Source organism: Elaeis guineensis, chromosome 10, assembly GCF_000442705.2.
Source record: "Elaeis guineensis isolate ETL-2024a chromosome 10, EG11, whole genome shotgun sequence".
NCBI classification, from domain to species: domain Eukaryota; kingdom Viridiplantae; phylum Streptophyta; class Magnoliopsida; order Arecales; family Arecaceae; genus Elaeis; species Elaeis guineensis.
The window spans coordinates 28,568,046-28,581,690 of record NC_026002.2 but is presented as its reverse complement, the minus strand read 5'-3'; the positions used below and the strand labels follow the sequence as shown (position 1 = coordinate 28,581,690).

The window sequence follows — 13,645 nt, the reverse complement described above, 5'->3', positions numbered from 1 at the left end:
ATGATTAATCTCCTTCCGAACTAATGATGCTCACTAGCAATGCATCTGTTTTCTCGAGAACCATTATGAGAGTGGAGGCCAACACTTGGGACCATCAGGAAAATCCACTAGGAGAGTCAGATTTTCAGTTGGATTCATAGAGCAGGCAGCCTATTTGAGTAGATCCATGCCAATCCAAGAAGGAAAAAAACTCAGGATCTCTTTGGATTGAACCAAAAATCTCATTGAATTCGTAGATTTGCCCAATGCAACCAATTGGACAATAGGATTACAAACTGAACCAGACCTATACCCATAAATAGACAAAAATGATTTCGGAGTAGACCGATCTAAATCTGGTAAGAAGAAAAAAGATCTCCGCTCGGCCACTTCAAAACCATGCCTACCTCTTTATAGATATAGATCTAACGAAACCTGTAATCCTATCATCTAACTAGTTGTACTGACCTAATCTACAAATCCAACGAGATCTTCGGCCCATTCCCCCAAACAAGTCCTCATGAAAGCATTTTGTTTCTTGTAAGCCAACAGGCCCACATATAGGATTAGCATGCCTTTAGAAGAACATAGGCTGAGCAAGCCTACAGACCTAGTTTCTGTAGAAAATTCAGTCCAGTCCTAACAGATTTTCCAAATAGGCCGTGAAGGACAGAATACTCTTTGAGAAGAATACAGCCAACTCCAGCTGATATCAAAACAACCATCTTTCAGAGTATAAGGTGGCATAAGCACAGATTTGCAACAAATTTAAGTATTTGACTAGGCTCTCACAGGGTCCTATCTATGGCAAAAAGCATCCAGGACCAATGAACTCTGAACAAAGGCACCACCTTTAGCGGACGGCATCAACAAACAAAAGAAGAACCACACATGCAAACGAAGACATGTTCCTAAACGCAATATCTTACAGAAGCAAGCTGAAAGGGAGGCAGAAACTCTCAGGCTTGTCCACCCACCGGATCCTGCATCCACGAGCTCTCAGCATCTGAAGTAGCCCGGGGGAGAGAAAATGTCTCAACCCACTTAGCAACTTCAGCTTCTTCAGCCTATCCCAGGAAGCTCTCAGTGCAATCTCATACCCCTCAACCGACACCCTTGTAAGGTGCACCAGCTTCGCATCCTGCAGGCACCTTAGAGACCCTAGAAGCTTGCAGAGACCCACGCCGGTAACCGGGCAGTATGATATATTAATCTACAAATGAAGAACCGAATAAGATTGTAAGCTTCCTTTGTGCCCAATAGAGGAATAATGGAGATGGTCGGGTTGCTTTACCTGTCTGAGCTTCTCTGAGCATCGAGAAAGAGCCCACAAGCCTGCATCGTCCACAGAGTAGCAGCGCTTCATGTCCAGCTCAACTAGACTCTTGCAACCAACGGCGATTGCAGTTATACCAGCACTTGTGACATGAACCAGCCCTCTCATCTCTAAGTCCGATAGCTCTTCCAAAAAACTTAGATGCTTCAGCCCTTGGTCGGTGATCCGTACGCAATAGCACACATTTAACTTCTTTAGACTCTTGCAACCAGCAGCTATGGCAGCCAATCCACCATCAGCAATACCAGTGCAACTGTAGGAGGAAACAGACATGCATATAAGCCATGAGAATTACTTTAAAAAAAAAAAAAAAAAGAATCAACTGAAAATGATGACCTACAACCCATAGAGTTACCGATAGAGATCAAGTTCTAGGATCTTTCTGAAGTTGGATCCAATATGGACAAGGCCTTTATCAGAAATGCTTGGACAAAGACCTAACTTCAACACCATTAGCTCTAAGCATGGAGACAAGCACCTCAATGCTGCCAACAATGAAAAAGTAGGATAGCACCTAAGCTCAATCGGTCCATGCAAAAACAAATTCGCCAGAAGGAGAAGAGAATATTGAATTTACCTGTATCATTGACAGCACAATCAGTTAGATCTACCTTCTTGAGATCGGTGCAACAAGTTCCAATGTGATCAAGACCCTTCTCAGTGATTAATGAGCACGACTCTAACAGGAGGCATGTAAGTTTTTTACAATGATCTGCTATTGTAACAAGGGCATTGTCTGTGAGCGAGTGGCAGCATGTGAGATCAATGGTCCTTAAATCAGCACGGTATGTTACGAGCTCAGAAATGCATTCATCTGTCATGCCCCTGCATTTACCAAGCCCAATTTCCCCCAAGTTCTTGCAGTGGACGCCAATGATCTGAAGACTTGTAGCCGAAACTTGAAAACCATCGAGTTTTAATACATTCAAGGTATCCCTTAAACCACTCAACTTGGTGAGAAAGAGTGGAACTAACTCCTACAATAACCAAGTTAAAAGTAATTAAACAATAAGTGTGGCAAAAAGTATATAACTAAATTGGTGTAAGCTTAAGTCTTGACTCACAGGAAAGCAGTCCCCAGCAACAATCTTTTGGAGGCACTTGTGTCCTTCAATGACTGAGACTAAGCCCCATGTGCTCACATTGTTGCATCGTGAAACATCAATGCTCTGAAATAAATCATATCAATCAATGAAAGCTCCCTAATCTTCACAATACATTCCAAACTATTAATTAGAATCATGGCATTAGGCAACGTTGAAGCTTAGAGAAGTGCCATCTTCAATGACTTTCTGAGGAAAAAGAAGCTTTTAGAGATCAAAAAGAAACAAGAAGAAAAACTAAAAAGCACTGAAAAAAGAAACTTCATTGGGCCCACATGATCTTTATATGATTTCAACAAGGTACATGATCCACCAGACATAGGCCGCTATTATAAACTTCAGACCTAATTCTCTGTACATTATTGAACCTATAGCTCCATACATCGTCAAGACCATTTCAAGCAAGCAACTTATATCATTCCATACTTTAATTACATTGAAGGAAAAATTAAATGAATATAAGAAACTCCAACAAAATACTTCTTCCTTCCTCAAATTCTCACGCCAACAAAAAAATTACTGATACTTAAAAGAGAATGACCGACAAGAGAAGACAGAAAACAATAAAAATTGTAAGTTACCCGCAATGAGTTGCTTCCATTGTTGAGAAATCTCAGACCTTCATCATTTATCTGAGAACATCCAGCCATTGTCAGATCTTCCAACTTTTCAAGGCAGGAGACCGACTGAAGACAAAAATTCGTCACCTGAAGTGAAGAAAAATGTCTTTTTAAAATCAGGTTCTCTGAGTTAAGCATCCAACATCAAAATTTACTCACCTACAAGAACATACATTTTTTTACAACGAACTTATCCATTAAAACCTATGAATTAGAGATTTAGATAAATAAATTTAGAAGACAATCCACTGTCCAATAACTGCAGAAAAACAATCAAAAGAGTAAAATAAAATCCACTAAATATCCCAATAGATTAAGCTTACATGAATACAATATACACTCCAAGCCTTGAAATTCATTGGTACAATTCAGTTGATTAAAAAAAAAAAAATTATATATTTATGACTAATAAACTATAATTATAACTATGAATCAATTTATTTTTTTTACGAGTACATATCGAACATATCCAGCATTCAGTCATAGCTCTCCACAAAAATAAATAAATAAATAAGCTAATTAAAGATTAAGGTCACGGATCATAGTTAAACAATCATCAGCGACCATGCTAATGAAACGAGCGAAAAAAAAAAAAAGCGAATTTTCCAACCAAATAGGAGAAATAGAAGGAAAAGAAAGATCTTGGAAGCCACCTTGAGATAAGAGATATCTAACACCTTGAGATCCCGGCACTTCTTCGACAGGAGATCGATCCCCAGGTCCGAGATCTCCATGCACCACTTGATTCCGAGCCTCTCCAGCACCGCGCACCCCACTGCCAGCTTCGCTAGCCCGACGTCCGTGATCCCAAGGCACTTGTCCAGCCTCAGCTCCCTCAGCCCACCGGCGGCCGCCAGCGCCGCTGCTTCCCGGTCCCCGATGCCGACGCAGTGCGAGAGGTCCACCACCTCCAGCCGTGGGCATGCCGCCACCAGCACCTCCACCCCACGCCACCTGATCCCGGTGGCCCGAGCGAGGCACACCGCTTTCAGCCCCTGGCAGCCACCGGCAGTGTGGAGGGCAGCGGCGAGGGCGGTGTCGTCGAGGGCAGGGCAGGCGGAGAGGTCCAGGGATTCGAGGGCGAAGTAGCGGCGGAGGAGGAAAGGGAGGAACTCCCGGCGGAGGACGCGGAGGGCGCGGCGGTGGAGCGCCTCCGCGCTGAGGAAGCCGCGGGAGACGAGGCGGAAAGACTTCCGGTCGCCGGAGTCCGGCAGCCGGTCCAGGATCTGGACCAAGAGGTCCACGGAAAGTACGGCCATGATCAAATCAGGGGGCTGGGGTGTCCTCATCATCGCGATTTTTCCCGGCGAATCTTTCCGGAAAAGGGCAGCCAACTTGGTTTCTTAGGTGGGGATAAAGAGAAAGGAGGGGAAAGGGGCGAACGGATGGAGGAGAGGGAGGAGGAATTCGAGACTCGTGTTCCGGCGGAGCAGCGGTGTTTTGAATGCCGACGGCATGATTGGCGGAGAGACGGCGACGTGTTCCCTACTTGTTATTCTTCGCCTCTTCTACTGCGGGCCGGGGGTGCGGCGCGGGATAACAAAACCGGCGGCGCACCGGAAAGGAAAGAGGAGACGGAGCGAAAAGGAAAGGTGGCGTGGAGTCCGGGAAGAAGGGGGAAAAAAAAGCAAACGCCGGTTCCGGAAACCGCCTCGTGTCAGGTCATCACTCAGGGTGGTATTAAATGACGGAAATATCCTCTATAATGATTTGATGTTGCGTATAAACATGCGGATAAGGAGGGTAAATTGGAGAGAATAGTAAGGGCATTATGGAGAAGGAGCAAGTTATGTGAAGGTGAAGGTACCGCGCCTAGTACAGCTGATGGGTGATGAGTCATTTTCTTTCTAGCGCTTTCGGATACCTTCAGTTTGCAATCAAGTCCATTCCTCTCTGATATTTTCAATACTTCAACTTAATATTTGCGTTAATTTCATGTAAATGCCCTTTTTTTTCGGTAACATGTAAATGCTATTCATTTGAGTCCCCTAGACTCACATTTAAAAAAGAGATTGCAGCTCTTTAACATATGTATTTTTATTTTTAATTACTTACAATTTTATTCATGGTTAACACAAGTAAAAATTAATGGAGAGTGATATTATATCAGCACCTATGCCACCACGGTCTTTTTTACAGATGTAAAAATATAATTAGCCATTTATAAGTTAAAAAAATAAGTTATAATCGATAAGCATGGTCATCTCCACAAACTTGCAAATGATAAGTAAAAAAAGAATAAAATATAAAACACCATCTTGATATTAGTTTAATCTTTTTTTAGCAGAGAAAGAAATATTTTTTTACATAAAAATAGTAATAAAAAAATCTTTACACATAAATAACAAATTTAACACCATATATTTCATATCAAGATCAATTCTTAATTTGTTGATATTTAAGTATAAAATAACGAGCTATTAAAAATTAAAAAGAATTTCATCACAGCAGAAATATAAGCCAAGTTGATTCATTACCATCTTAAAAAATTCAAAATTTATATTAAATAATTTTCTGATAAGCATCAACAAACAACTAAAATTTATATTTTATATTTAGTTCTAGTTAAGTGATCATAACTTGGACTTATCTTGATCCAAATTATTGAATAAATGGTAATCCTTTCAAAATAAAACCTGATTTCTAGTATATATAAATTAAGTCATGCTTAATCCATTTTTGCATTAATAAAAATCATTGGTTGCCATTTCTTAGCACTGAATTAGTCTGATATCCATTTTCTTTCCCAAAAAAAAAACCTTCCATCGAGGATGTTTTCTTTAAAAAAAATAATATAAGAAAGGGATTTTGGCTCCCGTCTAAAATATTACAATAATAAATATCTGTCTCTATGGGAGTGCCTTCGAAGTCCAGGCCCTGCCATTACGTTATAAATCCTAAGTTTAACAAGTGGCAGCGGGCAAAAGGAGGACCCAATTTCTCTTTCCTTGCCGTCCTTGAAATTATTGTTCTGTAGGTCATACCGTACTGGGCCCCAACTGACGTGGGCAGCCCGTACCCATCTAAAGACGGCGGTACCCGTGGCGGGCCCACCGATAGGTATGCCCTCCCCGCGTTCCTCGTTCGATCCGGTTTCGGTCCCTCTCTTCCTATCGATTATTAAATAGCCAGTACCTTCGTCTTTATTGCACCCGAAATCGGACTCGCGGAGACAGACCATCTTTCGTGGGAGATGCTGGGCCCAAACGGTAGGTTCCGGAGATTTTGATTTCTCCATGTTTCGGTCTGCCAAACTACGGGAACCATAAAATAAATGGTTCACATGAGCATGATGAACATGATGGGCCCGATTGCGGCCTGGACCACCACGGATATTACTTTTAAAAAGACATGTAGGACACGGGACCTTGGGAGTGATACATTTTTCTTTTTCTTTTTCTTTTCTTTTTTTCCTACCCCCCAAAAATGAAAACCGCACACCTACCCACTCGAGCCTCAGCATGATCAATAACCGACAGCTACCTCATGTACATGAACATATATAGTATTACTTGTTTATTTTATTCAATAATAGCACCCATATTTTCGCTTGGGTGAGTAAAAACTATGGATGGAAGGCTAATTCCAAAGTCATTATCCTGGGAACCCAAGGAAAGGCACAGAGTAGAGACTGCTCTAATCTTTGACATGTTTCTTTTGTTGAAAATATAATCTTTGCCATTTCTTGCATAAAATATAAGATAAAAAGCAGCATTATTATCCTTATCAATCCAAATTTTTTATCACACTAAATAATAGCCTCATAAATAGTACCATAGATTATATATATATATGGTAAAATAAATCAAATATAAAAAAATTTATATTACTCTCACATAACATTTCTATTACCTTCTTTTATTGAGAGGGGGGAAAAACAACTAGCCCAATGAGTTGGTCAGAAGCCCAATTAGAGGGTCTATACATATATTTTATATAAAATTTTTATATTATTTTATACTTTAAATGATATAAATTTTTTATATTATTTTACTAATTTTTACATGTCTACATATCCGTGCATTTATATATATATATATAGAGAGAGAGAGAGAGAGAGTTGGATTGGGTTTCGGTTAATCGGATCCCAGTCCATATCCGGCCACATCCTCTTTATTGGATTGGTGTGCATTCCAAAGTGAGGCATAAATGGCTAATGATACTGTTTGAGAGCCGTTTGGCTAACGTGATGGAGTTAAAAAAAAAAAAATTTCATACTTTGGATGGCTCCTCCTATCTCTTCTCTCCTTCGACGATGGAGAGAAAATGCATATTGAATATGATGCGATGGCAGCACATGCACACGCATTGAATGTGACACAATGGCAACCCACATAAGAAAAGAGGATAAATACACAGTTTTATAAAAATAAATATAAATTATTGAAGAATAAATATAAACTCTAAATAATAAATATAAATTCTAAATAATAAACACAAACATATTTAGGTTAAATATAAACTATGCAGATTGCTCTCTGCCTTTCGTAAACTCATGGTAAGATAAATATAAAATATTTTAAAATAAATACAAATTTTTTATAATAAACAAAAATTATACACAATAAACACAAACTCTAGAACGATAAAAAAAACTGTCCAGGATAAACACAAACTCAGTCGCATCACATTCAATACGTACTTTCTCTCTGTTATATTTTAAAAAAAAAAAAAGCACCGTCGCATCCATAGTTAGCTTTTAGGGAGGAGCTTTGAGATACGCATCGATCCACTAGAGAAGGATCCAATCGGATGAATGCTGAAATCTGATCAACCGGAGAAAAGTCTCTCTCTCTCTCTCTATATATAGAAAAAAAAGAAAAAAATTATTTTGTAGGAGTCTAGAATTGTCCATAGGATACGAGGAGATTTAGATATTCCAAGTGGTAGCAACATCTTCATCATTTTATTTGTCGTTGTAGTCCCAATCTAATAGTTTTGCTCGTTGGAACATACTTAAAAGATGTATGCAGAATTCTCCATTATAGAGAAGAGGACAAGGTTCTATAATCAAAGTCAAAAAAGCAACAAATAATTATGATACATGTATTATGATCAAATTAGTGTTATTTTCTTATCAATTTTTATGATGGATATCATATTTTTAAGATTGGCAAATGGATTAGGTTGGATTGGACATGAGTTAGATCGAATTCAAGCCGGCTCAAATAAGTGTCCATCTAAATCTATCGAGTTTGTTAAATGGATCAAAAATTTGAAACCAAACGTAGCATGTTAACTAAACATCTAACCCAATTCACACATAAATAGTTAAGCTGAGGCAAGTCTAGAGATTGAGCGACCTGTTTTAATTTTCCACCCTCTCTCTAAAATTATTTATTACTTTATCATAAACCCGAAACCCAAATTTAATGGGGATATATTGAGGGTAACATACATGGAATCCTCTATGCGAAGAGGGTGTACCAATAGATTAAAAAATTCTTAAGGTCAATGAAATTGAGGAGGTCATCGAAACAACCGAGCTATCTGGGCAAAGGCTATATGATGGACGATGTGAAGGATCATGGTGCCGATGGGAGCGCCAACGGGCCAAACGAAGGATGGTGAGATCATAGCAGTCAGCCTCCTCGTAGGAGATCGTTGATGAGCGGATGGAGGAATGGGGATGCCGAATAAGGAAGGCATCGTACCAAATAGGACATGGCAAAGTCACAGCAATAGCCTCTTCACACGTGCACTCACCAGCTCTTGCTAAGCTAGGTTTGGCATATGATGGAATTAAAGGGAGTAGTGTTGCAATGGAGTGGGGTAGTGTCTAGGTGCTAAGAGAAGAGGAAAATGGAGAATGAAACGAGGAAGAAGAGAAGAAGAGAAAATGAGATGGATAGGAGAATGATAGAACGAAGAGGATGAAAAAAAGAAGAGGCTCGACTCCTGTTGAATATTCCTAGGGTTCCCAGTGGTCTAGCCCCAATTTAAAGGCCTGATCGCCAAATTTCTTCCTCCCAAACCGGTCCAACTTTGAACAAATTAAAAAATGGATCTAGGTTAAACAGGTTGACTCAATCTGCCAAAATTATTAGATGTGTCACACCCATCAAGCCTCTACCTGACCTGACCATATATAGGTCAAGACAAGTCAACATGTTTATGATTTGGACTGGGTATGCCAAATTCGAACATTTTTGGCGCAGGTTGGGTGCAAGGTCATAGATTGCCATCTGTGCATGTATTTAGTCTAAGCATAAATGTAGATGATCACAAGCTGGAGGAGAGGCAAGGCGTATGAGCCCTCCAGTCCACCTGGCTGGCCAATGCCCGTTAAGGATTAGTTGCTATCGCAGTCGTTTCAAATTTAAGGATGGTTTAGAGGGAGTACACATCTCATCAAGAACATGTCCCAAACATTCCACGGTGGTTGGATGGGTGACGACTAGAGGTGCAAATAAGTTGAGCTTCTCACTCGCGATACATTCGAGCTCAATTTGAATCCAAATTTAACTCGACTCGATAATTATCAAGTTCGAATCAAGTTAGAGTGGTTCGAATAATTTTTCGAATTGAACTCGAATAGCAGAATATTCGACTCTAAAACTCACGAGCCTAATCAAATTTATATATTTTTTTAATAATATTATTTTTATTTATAATATATATATATATTAATATAGATATGATTAATAGGTTATAGCTCAATTGAATATAGCTTGTTTGATATTCAAGTCGAATCGAATTGATCTCAAGTTTCACTTATTTTTTTATCGAATCAAGTTCGAATTAGAGATATTAAGGCTCGATCAATCTTAAGTTGAATTTTGAATCCGAATATTTTGAATCGAGTTGAATTCAAATTTTTAACTACTCAGTTTGGCTCGGCTCGATAGCATCGGTGAACTAGTTACAAAAGATGAACGAGGAGGATAGCTAATTTGCCACTTGAAATAGTTTCACCTTCCATCAAAGTTTCAGGACTACGTCATTGATGATTGGAGCCATCAATTTTATAACATGAAAAGCAGAAATCTTAGCCATGTTAGTAGAGATTGATACTAAGATGCATTAAAATCTCAATTTATCTCAATTGTCTTAAAAATTTTAAAAACAATAAAAAAGTTGGTTATGTTAAGTTCTCAATTAGTATTATACAAACAGAGATTTGAAATCTTAGTTAATAGAATAAATATGAGAATAATTATTATTTTGGCATCAATTTTCTGATATCATATTAGTATAAAATTTTAAGATAATTGATTAGAAAAGCTTAATTGGTATTTTGATATCATATTGACCAATATGTCAGCATACGGCATTTTACATTAAACAATGTAATAAAAGGCATCTCAACCCAAATTAAAAATTGAGTATGGATTCTTAAGTTTTCTTTAATTTGTTGTTAACTAATCAGTTAACGAATCATAGCAATGCCACCAATAATTCAATAGTGGTGGGTTTTTAACGCTTTTTAAAAAAGTAGAAATTTATCGTTAAATAATGACCAAAAAAAAGTGACACTAGGATTCCTCAGAGTTTAAGTACAGAAGCTGACCAAGGCATAACTTCAATGCAAATATGTTCTTTATTGAAACGTTGAGATATTATAACATCATCCGCACCAGCGCAGGTTTGATTTCTTTTATTTTTCTCAGCGATTTTTCTCATTTACATAGAGAGTTTGGATGTTGTCTTCCAATATTAGAGGTTTTCCTGGGTTAGATTGCTCGGAAAGTTAGCACTGCTGGTACACCGTTATGCATAACGGGACATTCTAGTTCCAGTTTTTATAAGAAAATTTTGATGAGTTAATGTAATATCAAAAGTAGTACTGAAGAGATGTAGTTCGATTTGCTTTGGCCTTCTCTGTGGTCCTCAATGTGTTTTAGAGTCCCGACATGCATCAATTTGGACTCTTCTAGAGAAAAAACCTTCATCATTTCCATCTCAATTTTGAGCAAGATGACTAATAGGAGTCCATGGATGTGTCTACATTTCTAATCCAACCCATGATTGCTTCAACCCTACCATGCACGCGAGTAGGAGTGTAGTTGAGCTGATATTGATCGAGTGCATAGATGTCATCGAGCCGGGCCGAGTTAAGTAATTAGAAGTTCAAGTCCGATTCGATTCAAAATATGTAGACTTGAAAGCCTATTTTAGATCAATCAAGCCTTATCTCCAGCTCGAGCTTGATTTAATGAAAAAAAATAATACTCGAAATTGACTTCATTCGAATACTAGCCAATACATATTTGAGCTTGAAGTCAAACTCGAATTCAAACCCTAATATATTAATAATATATATATATTATATATATATATAATCAAATAGGCTCACGAGCTTTTGGGTCGAGTATTTGACTACTTAAGCTCGACTTGAAAAAATATTGGAGCTACTCAAGAAACTATTCGAGCTATTTAAGTTTGACTCAAGCTCGATAATAGTCAAGTCAAGTTGAACTTAGATACGAGTTGAGCTTGATGTTAGAAATCACTGTGGTTTTGTACGTGTAGTTTAAAAAAATTTTAAATTTTTATGCAGCGAAAATAAATAAATTAAAATATTTTTAATTTAAAATACATATCAGATCTGATATGAAAATCATGTTTAGGATCTTGACACGAACATGCTATCTTCATCTGAAATCTGAAAAAAAAATCAAATGTCAGCAAAATAAAATCGGAGATCAGATCTCCATACCTTCAGATCTTGCGGATGTCCGGGTTTGCAAAAAACTCTTCACGCCCATCATATTTTATCATACAAAATATCATCCCCTCTTTCTTAATTAGATAAGATCTAATTTTATCAAATGAATGGATGAGATGAAGAGATGATAAGGCGTGAAGAAGGAATGTCGTAAGAAAGGAACAGTCCAAAAACTTTCTCACGCACGCACACCCTTTTCTCAACAATTTTTTGTTGCACAAAAAAATGATTTCCTTTTTGTTCCATGCCTCAATTAGATAAGATTTGATCCTATTTTGAATCAAATTCAAATAGAAATTAAATCTGAAAGAAAGAGAATCTCAGATAAGGTGGGGCACCAACTATTGGCGCCCCCTCCCCTTCATGCATGCAAAAACAAAGAGGATGCATCTTCACGCGCTCCCTCGCCTTCTCTATATGAAAACTGGAGAGAGAGTCTCAAAAAATCTGGGCTCCCTGAGTCATAGTTCATCTAGTTCAAATTTGATCTCAATTGGATTCAAATCGAATCCGAAGTGAATCGAATTCGAAAGACTGTCAAGCTTGATCCAATCAAGTTTGAAATCCAAATCTGATTTGAATAATTAAACCGAATTAATATTAAATTAAATTAAATCTAATTAAACTAAATCTGATTTAAATTAATTAAAATTTAATTCATAATTTAATCAGTCTTAATAAAATTATAACATTTACAATTAAGTCCCTACACTAACAATTAGTAGCTACTAAAACTGTAATGCTTACAAATTTGCAGTTTCTAAACTTTAAACTATCAATCCAATTGATAATTTGATTATGATCCAAGCCATTGATCATGTCATACTCTTTTTGTGTGTGATCCCTCAGGTTCTATTCTATCTGATAGTGAGACATACCATGATCCCCATCACAGTATCATCGAAACTCTTTTCGATGGGTTAGAACGATTCCAACTTACCTCAACAAAGATCGTTGATCTGAAAACGAGCTTAGTGAGTTCTCACGATCCACCAGTGATGTCTAGCAGCATGTAGTGGCAATCCAATAGAACAAAAAAAATGAACCCCTGATACAGTTATCGTGTAATACAATTCTTCTATCGTGAGTTCCGACTAGACGAAGGTCATGGAGGACTCGTCAAACTCCATCGTCAGTCATATACTAGATTAACTCGACTTGAGTTCATTTGTGAATTTAATGAAAATTTTTTTCAGTATTCACTCTTACTCTGGTCAGAGATTTTCTAAACTCAGTCTTATGAATCACATAGGACATTTTCTTTTCTACCAAGGTCGATAGATTCCATCTAGGTGCATCCTACTCCAAATAGCGAACCTGAACCTACAATAGCCAACATATACAGCAAGAACCCGAATGGCTAAGGATCAAGGGAACGTGCAATCAAACTAAGTAGCCTCACTGTGAATAGCCAACATACCGTAGGTCAAAAGACCAGTCACACCACTGCAACATTGAGAAAATCACTGACAAGTGAGTAGATATTCAAGTGATTTTTCGTGTTGGTCACATTCAGTGCAAGTTATTCTCTAACAACCACTTGCACTCTCACTCTAGTGTCTCCACACCACAGACTCGAGACTTATCTGCCCCATAAAGAAGGTGATCTATGTATTAATCTTGAATAAATTGATCACTGTCCTCCGTGACGATCCTTCGATCAAGAGCATTTAGAAATTAACCACTAATGATGTATGTCTCAAATTCTCAATACCTTGAGAATATACAAAATTATTTTTATTAATTTTTAGGATAAATCATAAATAAATATGACATGATTGATTATAAAGACTGTCCATCAAGTATAAAATATGCCTTAGAGAAAGATATATGTCAGTCAAGATTGACTTCTAGGGCACACATCTAACACTTGAGTAGCTTATGAGCAGCTCAACTTATTTGCACATCTAGTCAAGCTTACGGGCAACATTGTTTTGAA

The 13,645-nt window shown here is 37.9% G+C and overlaps 1 protein-coding gene across 1 annotated transcript; it reads right to left on the bottom strand.

The window, feature by feature from the left end:
• Positions 1-659: 659 nt before the first annotated feature.
• On the bottom strand, positions 660-4,663 carry LOC105052546 (F-box/LRR-repeat protein 3). Its single transcript, XM_010933384.3, has 7 exons — positions 3,692-4,663; positions 3,000-3,125; positions 2,380-2,484; positions 1,893-2,292; positions 1,671-1,800; positions 1,274-1,568; positions 660-1,192 (listed from the first exon to the last, which is right to left on the bottom strand). The coding sequence occupies exons 1-7, from the start codon at positions 4,328-4,330 to the stop codon at positions 905-907; spliced, it is 1,983 nt and encodes a 660-aa protein (XP_010931686.1). The 5' UTR covers positions 4,331-4,663; the 3' UTR covers positions 660-904.
• Between the last annotated feature and the right edge of the window lie 8,982 nt (positions 4,664-13,645).

Coding starts and splice junctions, on each gene's coding strand:
- LOC105052546 (XM_010933384.3), bottom strand. CDS start 4,330: ATGATGAGGACACCCCAGCCCCCTGATTTGATCATGGCCGTACTTTCC. Junction 2,293..2,379: donor TTGCTGGGGACTGCTTTCCT/GTGAGTCAAGAC, acceptor TGGTTATTGTAG/GAGTTAGTTCCACTCTTTCT. Junction 1,193..1,273: donor GCTCAGAGAAGCTCAGACAG/GTAAAGCAACCC, acceptor CTTCATTTGTAG/ATTAATATATCATACTGCCC.